At 47.1% G+C, this 14071-nt stretch overlaps 2 protein-coding genes across 7 annotated transcripts in view; both read left to right on the forward strand.

Moving 5' to 3' along the window:
- WFDC1 (WAP four-disulfide core domain 1) overlaps window positions 1–10659 on the forward strand; it is a 105519-nt gene extending 94860 nt beyond the window's left edge. Inside the window, exon 8 of the mRNA XM_074400800.1 lies at window positions 10575–10659. The gene's annotated coding sequence lies outside the window, so the exon portion shown is untranslated. The remainder of the gene's footprint in view (window positions 1–10574) is intronic.
- ATP2C2 (ATPase secretory pathway Ca2+ transporting 2) overlaps window positions 1–14071 on the forward strand; it is a 132699-nt gene that overhangs the window by 53816 nt on the left and 64812 nt on the right. For all 6 annotated transcript variants that reach the window (XM_074400731.1, XM_074400724.1, XM_074400711.1 and 3 more), the window contains exon 2: window positions 10575–10685. In XM_074400731.1, the coding sequence (XP_074256832.1) occupies window positions 10677–10685 (9 nt within the window). In that variant the 5' untranslated portion in view covers window positions 10575–10676. The remainder of the gene's footprint in view (window positions 1–10574; window positions 10686–14071) is intronic.

Raw genomic sequence — 14071 nt, forward strand, 5'->3', positions numbered from 1 at the left:
AACACTATAGAGCAGCAAAAGAGAATGACTGACAGTTATTCGTGGAAAGGCACCAGTGAGGTTCACCGCCTTTTCCCTTCTCCACGCTTGTGGGCCCTCAAGAAGAGGGCCTTGCTGGGTTGGCGTTTGAGTGTGTCTCCCAAGATAGGCCTTCTCAGACAGCTCTGGGTACATTTTAGAGTATTAGAACCACCTGGGGGACTGGTTGTGGTGGCTAATGCTAGTAATTCCAGCACTTCGGGAAGCTGAGGTGGGAGGATTGCTTGAGCCCAGGAGTCCCAGGCCAGCCAGCCTAGGTGACATAGTGAGACCCCATCTCTCTATATTTTTTTTAAATAGAATCACATGGGAGCTTTTGGCATCCTGATGGCTGGGCCTCACTCTTCTGTTGGTCTGGGGTGAGGCCATGGCAGGTATGTTTTTATAAGAAACCAGTGGCAACTTTTGGCTGGGTGCAGTGGTTCATGCCTGTAATCCCAGCACTTTAGGAGGCTGAGACAGGTGGACCACCTGAGGTCAGGAGTTCGAGACCAGCCTGGCCAACATGGTGAATCCCTGTCTGTACTAAAAATATAAAAATTAGCCAGGCATGATGGCGGGTGCCTGTAACCCCAGCTACTCGGGTGGCTGAGGCAGGAGAATCACTTGAACCTGGAAGGCGGAGGTTGCAGTGAGCTGAGATCATACCGCTGCACTCCAGCTTGGGTGAAAGAGCAAGACTCGGTCTCAAAAACAAAAAGTGGCCGTTTTTGAACACATCAGAGTCCTCTATAGAACTTGCTGAAGCACAGACTGCCTGCCCACCCCCAGGACCTCTGAGGTAGGAGGCCCAGAATAGGGCCGGAGTTTCTGCATTTCTAACAGTTTCCAGGTGATGCTGGCCTGAGGCCCACACTCTGAGAATCCTGGACTAAGATAAAACTAGAGGATTCCCAGGTCTGTGCCTTGGGAGAGAAGGATAGAGGAACCTTGGAGAGAAGGAAGCGTTTGCCTCAGGAGCGGCTCATTTGAGTGTGTGTCTCTGATGTCACCTCTGTCAGCCCACTTAATTGTTCTTGTGCCATTGTGACCCTTGAATTGATTCTCTCCAGTGGCATCGATCCCAATAATTACATGCCTTATATTGTGAAATTCTGGAAGGATAGGAGCTGGAGGATTCACTTGACCCGGGGGTTTCTCTACCTCTTCTCTTTCTATGAAACCCCCAGGGGCCAAGTGCTTTCCACAACCTACGGCACTGGAGATTCCCCCATGAGCCACTTTCTTGTTCTGAGCACCTTCACACCTGTCCTTCCCTCAGCCCCAAAGGTCCATGTGCTGCTTCCCAGGGACCTCATTCCACTACCTCTCTCAACTGCCTTCTCACAATTCCGGGGTGCCCTCCTAGATCCCCCACGATCTGCTCCGGGGCCTGCCCATCTCCTTCGGGGTTAGCTGCACCCTAGCAGGGCACCACCATGCGAGTTTTGAGCATCTCTCGACTTGTTCATGCCTGGTGTGGTCAGATTGACACAGGACACACATTCATGTTCGAATTTCAGAAGGTGATTTTAGTGTACGTGTGTCCGGCAGGGTGCTTGGTGTATGTGTAGACTGGAAAATCATCTGGTGTTTATCTGTAGTGCAAAGGTGACTGGAACCTGTATTTTCACCTGTTAAATGTGGCAGGCCTCTTTGGGCCCCTTGATGTTCTCTGAGGACTTCTGCTGTCCCCACTGCTGGTCACCGGATCACCCTAAGGCTCGTGTGCCCTCAGCACTGCCTGGTGCAGGGAACTGTGCTGGGAACCTCATGCTCACTGTTTACTTTTTTTTTTTTTTTTTTTTTTTTGAGATGTAGTTTCATTCTTTCACCCAAGCTGGAATGCAATGGTGTGATCTCAGCTCACTGCAACTTCTGCCTCTCAGGTTCAAGCAATTCTCCTGCCTCAGCCTCCCAAGTACCTGGGATTACAGGCATGTGCTATCATGCTTGGCTAATTTTTTTGTATTTTCAGTAGAGCTGTGTTTCACCATGTTGGTCAGGCTGGTCTTGAACTTCTGACTTCAAATTATCTACCCACTTCGGCCTCCCAAAGAGCTGGGATTACAGGCCTGAGCCACAGCACCCAGCCTCACTTTCCTTTATCCCACGGCAGCCCTGTGGATCCCGGCTCTTATACCTCTGGTCCCCCACATTCCAGAGGAGGAAAGTGAGGCATGAGCCAGGCTTCGGCCAAATATGTTGAAGAAACGCATGTCTGCATAAGCCCTCTAACGGGGAAGATCATTAGGGTCTAATGAGGTCCAAGTTCAAAATGAACAGAATCCCAGGGCTGGACAGGAGCATGCTGTGGCGGGGCTGGGCTGAGGGAGGCTGTTGGCCTGGAGGTGCTGCTGGCTCCCGTGCTCTGGAGTGAGCTCACGGCTCACTTTTCCTGCCAAAACACCTTTCAGCAAGGGCCATATGTGCCCTTCGTGGTCCCCTTGGGAGCCTCTGGTAAGTTAAACATCCGTCCTGAGCGGCGCTGTTTGCTGCAGCTTCTCTCAGGAGATTCTAGAACATGTCCTTGGGGCTAGGGAGCCCCACTCACCATCACCCATGTGGCTCTGTCTGCAGCAGGCAAATAACATCTTGTGGGGGTCCCAAAGGCGGCACAGACATAGAAGATGGATGTGAAGTAGGCAGGACCATGACATCCAGAGACAGGAAGCAGATGAGTCATTCCAGGGGCTGCAAAGGGCGCGCGGAGTGCCTGCTTCCTGGGCACAGGATTTCCTCTGGGGTTGGTGAAGTGTTTGTGGATGAGTGCCACGTGGTGCTCGCACAGCATTGCAAAGGTACTAAATGCACTGCACTGTGTATGCTCTAAGACAGCTAATTTTTTGTTATGTGGATTTCATCTTATTAAAAGCTTTAAAAAAGAGAAACACAAAAGAGAAGGGGGCCAGGCGCGGTGGCTCACACCTGTGATCCCAGCACTTTGGGAGGCTGAGGTGGGCAGATCACCTGAAGTCAGGAGTTTGACACCAGCCTGGCCAACATGGTGAAACCACATCTCTACTAAAAATACAAAATTAGCCGGGTGTGGTGGTACATGACTGTAATACCAGCTACTCAGGTGGCCGAGGCAGGAGAATGGCTTGAACCTAAGGGGCGGAGGTTGCAGTGAGCTGAGATCACACAGCTGCACTCCAGCCTGGGTAACAGAGTGAGACTTAGTCTCAAAAAAAAAAAAAAAAAAAAAAAGAGAGAGAGAGAGAAAAGGGAAGGTTTGGCTCTGCCCAAATCGGGTGTAACGGAGAGGGAGAATTAGGGATGCTTTCTGACCTTTACCAGGATGCGCCACTCTCACTGCAAAAGGGACATGTTGAGATTCACAGTGGACTGATTTCTGCAAAATAACAGGAGGCTACAGCCTTGGACCCTTTAGCCCCACAGCCCTGGGACAGCCACCGCCATCTCTCCCATCCTCCATGGACACATGTACGTGCCGTGATGGTCAAGCCATGTCCTCCCCAAAACGTGCTGAAGCCCTAACCGCTGGTACCTGTGAATGCAACCTTATTTGGAAACAGGGTCTCCATCCATGCAGTCAAGTCAAAATGAGGTCACATTGGATTCGCGTGGACCCTAATCCAATGACTGGGGTCTCTGTAGGAAGAGCAGACAGGGAGGCTTGGGAATACAGCCATGTGCTTGAGGAGGCAGCGACTGGTGTGATACATGCATGTGCCAGGAACACCAGAGATTGACGGCCGCTGCCAGAAACTGGAAGAGGAAGGAGAGGTCTCGCCTGCGGGGCTCAGAGGGAGCATGGCCCTGCCCACACCTTGATTTCAGAGTTCTAGCTTCCAGACTGAGAAAATAAATTTCGGTTGTTGTAAGCCCCTCAGTTTGTGCTGGTACTTTGTGAAGGCCCCAGAAACCGAGCCTCCGTGGGAAACTCACACACAAAGTTTAGTTGAAATTGTTTTCAGTTTCTTTCATGTGAGTGCCTCCTGGCTTCCTCCCTACCTTCCTCCCTAATTTTACTTTCTTTCCTCTCTTTCTTCCTTCCTTTATCTTTCCTTTCTCTCTCTCTCTCTTTTTTTTTTTTTTTTTTTTTTTTGAAGAAAACTAGGATTATACTATGAGGACTGTCTAGCAAGGTATTATTTTTTATTTGATAACGTATCAGTGACGTCTCCTTAGGTCAAATCCTATAACACCTCTTTTCTCTTTAATTTTAGACTATTTACTTTTGTATTTTGTGTTGGAGAATTCCAATCATATGCAAAAATAGAATAATGGAATGAGCCCACATGACTCTAGTTTTCAATGCTCATGAGGAGAGCCCATCTTGATTCCTCTCCACCCCAGATTGTTTTGACGCCAATCTCAGGCTTCCTAGCATTTCATCTATAAATATTTCTGCACATGTATGGCTAAAGATGAGCACTTTTTAAAATATCACAATTATGATCATATCGCAAAATATTAACATTATAGAAAAATCAGATATTGGCCAACGTTCAGGCTTCCTTCGTGGACTCCTACACATGGCTTCACGGTGGTTTATTCAAATCAGGGCTCAAGTCAGGTCCCCAGCCTGTGCTTGGCTGGGGTCTCTGATGTTTGTCTGCATCTGGAGCTTTCATCCTTGTGTTTTTGTTCTGTTTTGTTTTGAGATGGAGTTTTGCTCTTGTCACCCAGGCTGGAGGGCAGTGGCGCCATCTTGGCTCACTGCAACCTCCGCCTCCTGGATGCAAGTGATTCTTCCACCTCAGCCTCCTGATTAGCTGGGATTACAGGCGTCTCTCAGCACGCCCAGCTAATTCTTGTATTCATAGTAGAGACGCGGTTCCACCATGTTGGCCAGGTTGGTCTTGAACTCCTGACCTCAGGTGATCCACCTGCCTTGGCCTCCTAAAGTGCTGGGATTACAAGCGTGAGCCACCGCGCCCAGCCCATCCTTGTGTGTTTGTGGTAATTTACATGCTGGGGAGGCTGGGCTGTGTGTCCTGCAGTTCCCACAGTCCAGTGATCGTGTCCCTGTGGTGTCATTCAGTGTGTCTGTTATCTTCAGTATTTCTTGTAAACTGGTGGGGGGAGCCTAGACTGGAGGCTTGGTGCAACTCAGACGATGTTTTTGGCTGCCCAGCCATGTAGGTGTGGCACGGTTGATCAGCCTTCCCCACGGATTTACCCTGACTTTGTTTCCAGTTGTTAAGTGCACTGGCTTTAAGGTGGGCCATTCTGGGTCATGGCCGCGTGCTGATCAGAAGCAGGCATGGGCCCATTTGGAGAGAAAAAGTGAGTGTGTGTTGAGGGTGGTTACAGGGATGGGGGCCGTACCAGAGCCTGCAGTTTCTGGAAACAGAGTGGGTGATCCTGTTTCCAGTGAAGGTGAATACATTAAGTGCCATTTGATTATGGAGCTGTGTGATTGGAATCAACCAGAGGCAGATTCGGCCCCCTGGCCCTGTGCGTTCTTAAGGAGATGAGGGAGGTGCCCAGGTGAGCCTCCCAGGCAGCAGTCCCCTAAATGCAGGGCGAGAAGTGGCAGTGGCCACGAGCTCAGTCACCAACCCAGGGGCTCTGTTTTCTGAGAATCACGGGAGGGGAGGGAGGCAGAGTGAGCTCTTGCCGACAACGTTTTGGGTCCAGGGCTGTGTCCTGGTGGCCTTGAAACACCAGCGTGACCTGGAGACCTGGCTGAAGTGGGTTGAGACGTGGATGGGAAATGAAAAAGTAGAGATAGTGAGTGTAGACACTCCTTCTAAAAGCTCAATGTTGGCACATGAGGAAGGAGCAGGTGTCTTTCCGATGCAAGTCCCAGAAAAGAGGTTATGTTTAGGGTGGAAACCCAGGCTCAAATGTTTATGGGAGGAGCCAGCGTGGGGAGGACAAGGATGGAGGATGGGAGGCCAGTGTATGAGAGCCCATGGGTGGGGGGAGTGGGGGTGGAGGGTGCTGTGCCCAACACAGGCGGGACCCAGGAGAGTCAGAAGAACAGTTTCCAGGTGGTGGAGGGAGACCCTGCCTGTAGCTTGTAAATGGCTTTAACAAAAAAAGATAGACCGGGCATGGTGGTTTATGCCAGTAATCAAAGTACTGTGTGGGGCCAAGGCAGGTGGATCACTTGAATCCAGGGGTTCAAGACCAGACTGCGCAACATGGCAAAACCCTGTCTCAATTACAAATACAAAAAAAAAAAAAAAAAAAAAAATTAGCCTGATGTGATGGCACACACCTGTATTCCTAGCTTCTTGGGAGGCTGACGTGGGAGAATCAAATTGCTTGAGCCTGGGAGGCGGAGGTTGCAGTGAGCCGAGATTGTGCCATTGCACTCCAGCCTGAACCACAGAGCAAGACCCTGCCTGAAAAACAACAAAATTCTTATTTTATTGAGGTGAAATTCACATAACAAAATCAACAAGCTCACAGTAAACAATGTCATGGTATCTAGTACAGTCACAAAGTCATGTGACCACCACTTCTATTCAGTTCTGAAACACTGGAAAGAAACCCTGTGCCCATTAGCAGTCTGTCCCCATTCCGCCTTTCCCAGTCCCTAGCAACTCGCAGTCTGCTCTCTGCTCCTGTGACTTTGCCCGTTCTGGGCATCTCCAGTGAGTGGAATCACATACCGTGTGGCCTTTTGTGTCTGGCTTCTTCTCTTTAGCGTGATATCTTCCAGGTTCATCCAAGTTGTGGCAAGTGTGAGTTTCCCATGGCTGCTATCACAGAGTACAAAAATGTGGAGGCTTAAATGTAGATGTATTGTATCACAGTGCTAGAAGCTGGAGGTCAAGACTCATGGAGTTAGCAGGGCTGTGCTCCCTCTGGAGGCTCCCGGGGAGAGCCTGTTCCACACTTCTCTTACAGCTTCCAGCATGACCAGGAGTCCACAGCGTTAGCTGACCTATGGACACATCACTCCAGCCTCTGCCTCCATCATCACAGGCTGCCTCCTGTGTCTCCCTGTGGAGTTCCCTGTGTGCATGTTTGCCTTTGTGCAAATTTCTCCCTCTTGCAAGAACATTGCTCGTATTTGACCTCATCTGACCTTGGCCATTTCTGTAAAGACCCCATCTGGATAAAGTCACATTGTGGTGTATCAGGTGGTAGGCTTTCAATGAATGGTTTTGCAGAGGCCACAGTTAACAGCATCCGCATGCGTTGGTATTGTATGGCTGTTCAAAGCTGAGTTGATGCTCTGCTGCCTGGATGGACCACATTTTGCCTCTCTGTCATCTGTGGAGGTAGATGGGCATTGGGCAGTGTCTGACTTTTGGGTCTCGTGAACTGTGCTGCTGTGAGCAGAGTCCCTGTTTCCAGTACCCTTTGTTACGGAGCTAGGAGTATGTAGGTGGCTTTTACTCACAGAGAGAAGTTGGAGGCTGGGTCCTCTCCCCTTTGGGCTTTGGACTCTGTCCCCTCAGTCACAAAACACGGGGGAGTGAGGTAGGTCTCTGCAGCCAACCCCCTTCCCCTCCAGTGTCACCATGGCACGACACCCTACCACCCCATGCCCTCCTCAATCCACCTGGCTCATTCTCCAGGGACTTGTGGGCAGAAAACCCGAGGCCTTCAGATGTCCGGAGCACCTGAGAAAGGTTGGTGCTCTTGCTAGTCCTGCCCTCAAAGGCAGGGGTTTGGGTGCCTTTGATCCTTTTCTTCTGGATTTCTTTCTTTTTTGAGACAGAGTCTCACTCAGTTGTCCAGGCTGGAGTGCAGTGGCTTGATCTTGGCTCATTGCAACGTCTGCCTTCCGAGTTCACGCAACTTTCCCTGACTCAGCCTCCCAAGTAGCTGAGATTATAGGCACCCGCCACCATGCCTGGCTTATTTTTGTATTTTTGGTAATGATGGGGTTTTGCCATGTTGGCCAGGCTGGTCTAAAACTCCTGACCTTAGATAATTCGCCTGCCTTGGCCTCCCAAAGTGCTGAGATTACAGGCAGGAGCCACCATATAAGGCCCTTTCCTTCTGGATTTTTATCGTGACAAAATATACAGAACATAAATTTCACCATTTTAACCATTTTTAAGGGCATGGTTCACTGGCATTAAGTATATTCCCATTGTTGTGTAACCGTCACCAACATTCACCTCCAAAACTCTTTTATCTTTCCCAAAGAGACTCCATAGTCATTAAACATGAACTCCCCAACTCCTGGTAACCTCTGCTCCCCTTTCTGTCTCTATGAGTTAGACTATTTTAGGGACTTCCTGTAAGTGGAATCCAGGCACAAAACCTTTAAGGTTCATCCATGTTGTAGCATGTGTGGGGTCTCGGCTGGCTCTTGTCCTAAGAGCCCTGGAATCTAAGCAAGTGTTTTCAAGCATGAGATATATGTGTGTGTGATGGGATTTATGAGTTTCGAGCCAGGTGCAGTGGCTTGCACCTCTAATCCCAGCACTTTCGCAGCCTGAGGTGGACAGATCACTTGAGGTAAGGAGTTCAAGACCAGCCTGGCCAACATGGTGAAACCCCGTCTCTACTAAAAATACAAAAACAAATTAGCTGGGCGTGGTGGTGTGCGACTGTAGTCCCAGCTACTGGAGAGGCTGAGCCAGGAAAATTGCTTGAACCTGGGAGGAGGATGTTGTAGTGAGCCGAGATCACACCCCTGCACTCCAGCCCGGACAACAGAGCAAGACTCCATCTCAAAAAAAAAAAAAAGGAAAAGTGAATTCAGTGTAGTGGTGAGAAATGGCAAGACCCAGGCAGTTGAGGGAGTGTGGGGGATGGGGAGAGTGGCAAGCCCCCAGCCTGCCTCCACCTGTGATGTGAGCAAGAATCAAGCGCTTTCTTTGGCATAGCAGAGCCAGATCTTTAGAATGGGGGAGGGGAAATGTCTTACTGCATAATGCACATTTTTCTTTGAAGTACCTCTGCAAAGAACGCAATGTTGACTTAAGGAAGGCTGTCAAAGGACAGCTACGCTTGCTGAAAGATCTGTGTAATTGCTGCTGTGCTCCTGGGCACTGGACATGAGTGAGAAGCACCCGGAAACGGAGGTGGCTGGCAGAGCTTTTCTAAGCAAACAAGCATTTGGGAGGAGACAGTTTAGGACGCTGGCAAGAAGGAACAGAGAGATTTGCAATCTCTATTACAGCTAAAGGAAGAAGTTAGTTAGCACCTCTCCTGCTTCCTTCTTCCCAGTTTCCAGTAACCTGGTGGAAAAGGAAAAGATGATTATCACATCCTGGGTAGCAGGATACTAGGAATGATATTGGAAAAATATCTCGTGCTTTCCTGATTCTCAGGTCTCGTTTGTGTTAGCAAAGCCTCCCAAAGCCTCCAAGTGTTTCACATGGCTTCTTTCCAGTCCCATGGGTCTCAACACAGAGTGCTGGGGCTCCTGGGACTTGGCTGTGTTTCCCCTCCCCTTTCTAGGGTTATTTAAAATGTCCCATAGAGCCAGGTTGCGATACCACCTATCACGAGCAGGAGGCTCTCTCTACAATATGGTGCAAACTTGATGGAGAATCCCAGAAGTTCAAGGTTCAGGATTCTAAATATGTATATTGTTGCCCTGCTCTGTCCACTTTCAAGTTTCAGTTCTGTTAAATAAGTTCGCTTAGCCCGGGCAACATAGGGAGACCCTATCTCTACAAAGAAATTTAATTTCTACAAAGAAATTAAAAAATTAGCCAGGTATGATAGCATACACCTGTGGTCTCAGCTATTCACGTGGGTAAAGCAGGAGGATTCCCTGAGCCTGGGAGGCTGAGGTTGCAGCAAGCTATGATTGCATCACTGTACTCTAGCCTGGGTGACAAGAACAACAAAAAAGCTTGCTTAAAAATAAATGCATCAGTATCAGCCAACAACTAACAACTGGAACCCAAATGTTTATCAACGGGAGAACAAATAAATTGTGATATACTCATACAGTGGAATACTAAGCTGCTGTGGAAATTAGCAAACCGTTGCTACATGCAACATCTTGTATGCAATCCACTAACAGTGTTGAGTAAAAGAAATCAGACAAGAAAGCATGTATGAGTGTATAGTGCATGTTACCATTTCCATAAAGTTCAGACCTAGTCTATGAGGATAGAAACCATGAGAGCAGTTACCTTTCAGATTGGTAGGTAACCCTAGGGAGCATCTGGGTCCAGTCATATCTGTTTCTTAATTTGGAGGCTGGTTGTAAGGGTTAGTTTGTGAGTTGTACACATATGTATACTTTTTGTGTGTATATTATACTTTCAAAAAAACGCGTCTGGATGGGCGCAGTGGCTCACACCTGTACCCCTAGCACTTTGGGAGGCCGAGGCAAGCAAATAACCTGAGGTCAGGAGTTTTGAGACTATCCTAGTTGGCCAACATGGTAAAACCTTGTTTCTACTAAAAATACGGAAAAATTAGCTGGGTGTGGTGACACGTACCTATAATCCCAGCTACTTGGGAGACTGAGGCAGGAGAATTGCTTGAACCCAGGAAGCAGAGGTTCCAGTGAGCTGAGATCACACCACTGCACTCCAGCCTGGGTAACAGAGCAAGACTCCATCTCAAAAATATTAAATTAAAGAAAAAAATAAATCAACGCATCAGTACGAAAGTTCAATTTGCTAAACAGCAACCCTGTTTTTTCACAGATTGATGAACAGAATGAGCTGAAAGCCATCGAAAAAGAGAAGAAGGTGACAGCCCTGCCTCCCAAGGAAGCGTGCAAATGCCACAAAGAGGATTTGGCCAACATGTTTTGCGTAAGAATTGAATTTGCATCTGGTGCTAATTATGTTTAAAAGAAGACAACACAGAGCCCTGAACAGTGCTCTGAAATTCCATGTTATCATACAATTTTATCATCCATGTTGAAAAAGATTGTCGATGTTGAACAGTTGGGATTCCAGGGGCAGAATATCAGTACTTGTCAGTAGAGCTAATTCTCACCAGGCCCCTACTGGAAGATGGGCATCCTTTCAGGCACCCTGTGTACACTGCTTCTCTTAATCCTCATGCTATTGGCAAAAACATGAAGGCATGGATGATGAAGCTGAGACGCAGAAAGTAGCACAGCCCAGCATGGAGTGTGGGTGTTGCCCATCAAAGCCAAATTTAGTCATCCCGTATTCCCACCCATCGTCTTTTGTAATCCGTGGAGTTGCCAGGTACTGAAACCAAGTTCTCCCAAGTTTCTCAAGTGACAAGAAACATTTGCATCGCACAGAGTGTGTGTGCATGTGCACACGTGTGTGTGTGTGTGCGCGCGTGCGCACGCATGAATACTCCTAACCACTACACTTTGGGAGAGTAAATAAACTCCCCTAGTAAAAGGGCTTGCTGCAATTTCAGGATGTTGGAAGCTAACATTTCATGCATCTTTTCTTGAGAATAACTCAAGCCTGTTTAAATTCAAGCCCTGTTTATTAGTATTTGAAGAGGGGGAGGAAATATTTCTTCTCTGCCTAGACATTAGCCCTACCTAGAAAATGAGCTAAATTTTCTTTCACTATTCAAAAGAATTTAGAAATCGATTGTTTTCCCTATTACCTCTACCAGTGAGTGCTGCCTTCTTGTTAGTGCCTTTTCAAAAACAAGAACACCTTTGTTGTGACCAGAACAACAAACTCTTCCATTATTACTGATTTTTAAATTAGCTGTGTTTAATGAATTTGTTTACAGAAAGAGCTTGAGAGGCTGGGCGCGGTGGCTCACGCCTGTCATCCCAGCACTTTGGGAGGCTGAGGTGGGCGGATCACCTGAGGTCAGGAGTTTGAAACCAGCCTGACCAATATGGAGAAGCCATCTCTACTAAAAACAGAAAATTAGCTGGGTGTGGTGGTGCATGACTGTAAGCCCAGCTACTGGGGAAGCTGAGGCAGGAGAATCGCTTGAACACAGGGGGCAGAGGTTGCAGTGAGCCGAGGTCATGCCATCGCACTCATGCCTGGCAACGAGAGCAAAACTCCGTCTCCAAAAAAAAAAAAAAAGGAAAGAGCTTGAATGGTGTTGAGCACAGTATAATTGTGTTAGCTACTGTTTCGTTTTTCTTTTTGATTTTTATGGGTACATAGAAGGCGTGTATATACATGGGTTCCAGAGATACTTTAACACAGGCATGCAATGTGTGATAATCATGTCAGGGTAGATGGGGTACCTGTCCTCTCAAGCATTTATCCTTTGTGTTACAAGCAATCCAGTTATACTCTTAGTTATTTTTAAATGTACAATTATTTTTAGCAACAGTCACCCTACTGTGCCAGCAAATACTAGGTCTTATTTATTCTTTCTAACTATAGTTTTGTACCCATTAACCCTCTCCACTTTCTCCCACCTGCCATTACCAGGCTCTGGTAACCATCCAACTATCTCCATGAGTTCAACTGTTTTAATTTTTAGTTCCCACAAATCAGTGAGAACCTGCAAAGTTTGTCTTTCTGCGCCCAGAGGTCACTATGTTATTTCATTTAATTTGATGACCTTCGGTTCCATTCATGTCGTGGCAAATGACAGGATCTTATTCTTTTTTATTGGTGCATAGTACTCCATTGTGTATATCCACCACATTTTCTTTATTCATTTATCTATTCATGGGCACGTAGGCTGCTTCCACACTTTGGCTATTGTGAATAGTACTGCAGTAAACATGGGAGTGTAGCTGTCCCGTCAGTATTCTCATTTCCTTTCTCTTGGTTGTGTGCCTAGGAGTGGGATTGTGGACCATATGATAGCTGTATTTTTAGTTTCTTTAGGAACCCTCCAAACTATTCATTAGGGTTGTTGTACTAGTTAACATTACCATCAGCAGTCTACAAGGGTTCCCTCTTGTCCACATCCAGGATTTGTGATTTGCATTTCTCTGATGATCAGTGAGCACCTTTTCATGTACCTGTTTGCCATTCGTATGTCTTCTTTTGAGAAATGTCTGTCCAGATGTCTGCCCATTTCAAAAGCAGATCATTAGATTTTTGTCCTGTAGAGTTGTTTGAGCTCCTTACATATTCAGGTTATTAATCCCAGGTCAGATGGGTAGTTTACGAATATTTTCTCCCATTCTGTGGGTTGTCTCTTCACGTCGTTGATGATTTCCTTTGTGGTGCAGAAGCTTTTTAACCTGAAGTGATCCCATTTGTCCATTTTTGCTGTGGCTGCCTGTGCTTATATTACTCAATACATCTTTGCCCAATTCAATGTCCTGGAGAGTTTCCCCAGTGTTCTTTTGGTAGTTTCATAGTCCGTGATCTTAGATGTAAGTCTTTTTTTTTTTTTTTTTTTTAGATGGAGTCTCACTCTGTCACCCAGGGTGGAGTGTGGGAGTTTGGTGGTGCAATCTCGGCTCACTGCAACCTCCGCCTCCTGGGTTCAAGCGATTCTCCCACCTCAGCCTTCCGTAGTAGCTGGAATTTCCACTTCCTGGATCAAGCAATTCTCCTGCCTCAGCCTCCTGTAGTAGCTTGGATTACAGATATGCACCACCACATCCAAATAATTTTTGTATTTTTAGTAGAGATGGGGTTTTGCCTTGTTTGGCCAGACTGGTTTCGAACTCCTGACCTCAGGTAATCTCTCCACCTCATCTTTAATCCATTTTGATTTGATATTTGTTGATAATGAGAGATAGTAGTCACCTCAAATTTTATCCGACCCCTATCAAATTTCAGTCTCCTTCATGTGGATATTCAGTTTTCCCAATGCCATTTATTAAAGAGACTGCCCTTTCCCCGGTGGATGTTCTTGGCACCTTTGTCGCTGCAGATGTATGGATTTATATCTGCATTCTCTCTTCTGTTTCACTGATCTCTGTATCTGTTTTCATGCCAGTACCATGCCGTTTCAGTTACTAAAGCTCTGTTGTATAATTTAAAGTTAGATAATATTCCTCCAGTGTTGTTCTTTTTCCTTAATATAACTTTGGCTATTCTGGGTCTTTTGTGATTCCATATAAATTGAAATTTTTTTTCTATTTCTATAAAGAATGTTGCCTGTATTCACTAATAAGTGGGTATTGAACAATTAGAACACATGAACACAGGGAGGGGAATATCACACACCAGGGCCTGTTGGGGGGTGGAAGGGCTAGGGGAGGGATAGTAGGGGGTTGGGGGGGGGATCAGGGAGGAATAGCATTAGGAGAAATACCTAATGTAGA

Source organism: Saimiri boliviensis, chromosome 1 (genome assembly GCF_048565385.1).
Source record: "Saimiri boliviensis isolate mSaiBol1 chromosome 1, mSaiBol1.pri, whole genome shotgun sequence".
NCBI classification, from domain to species: Eukaryota; Metazoa; Chordata; class Mammalia; order Primates; family Cebidae; genus Saimiri; species Saimiri boliviensis.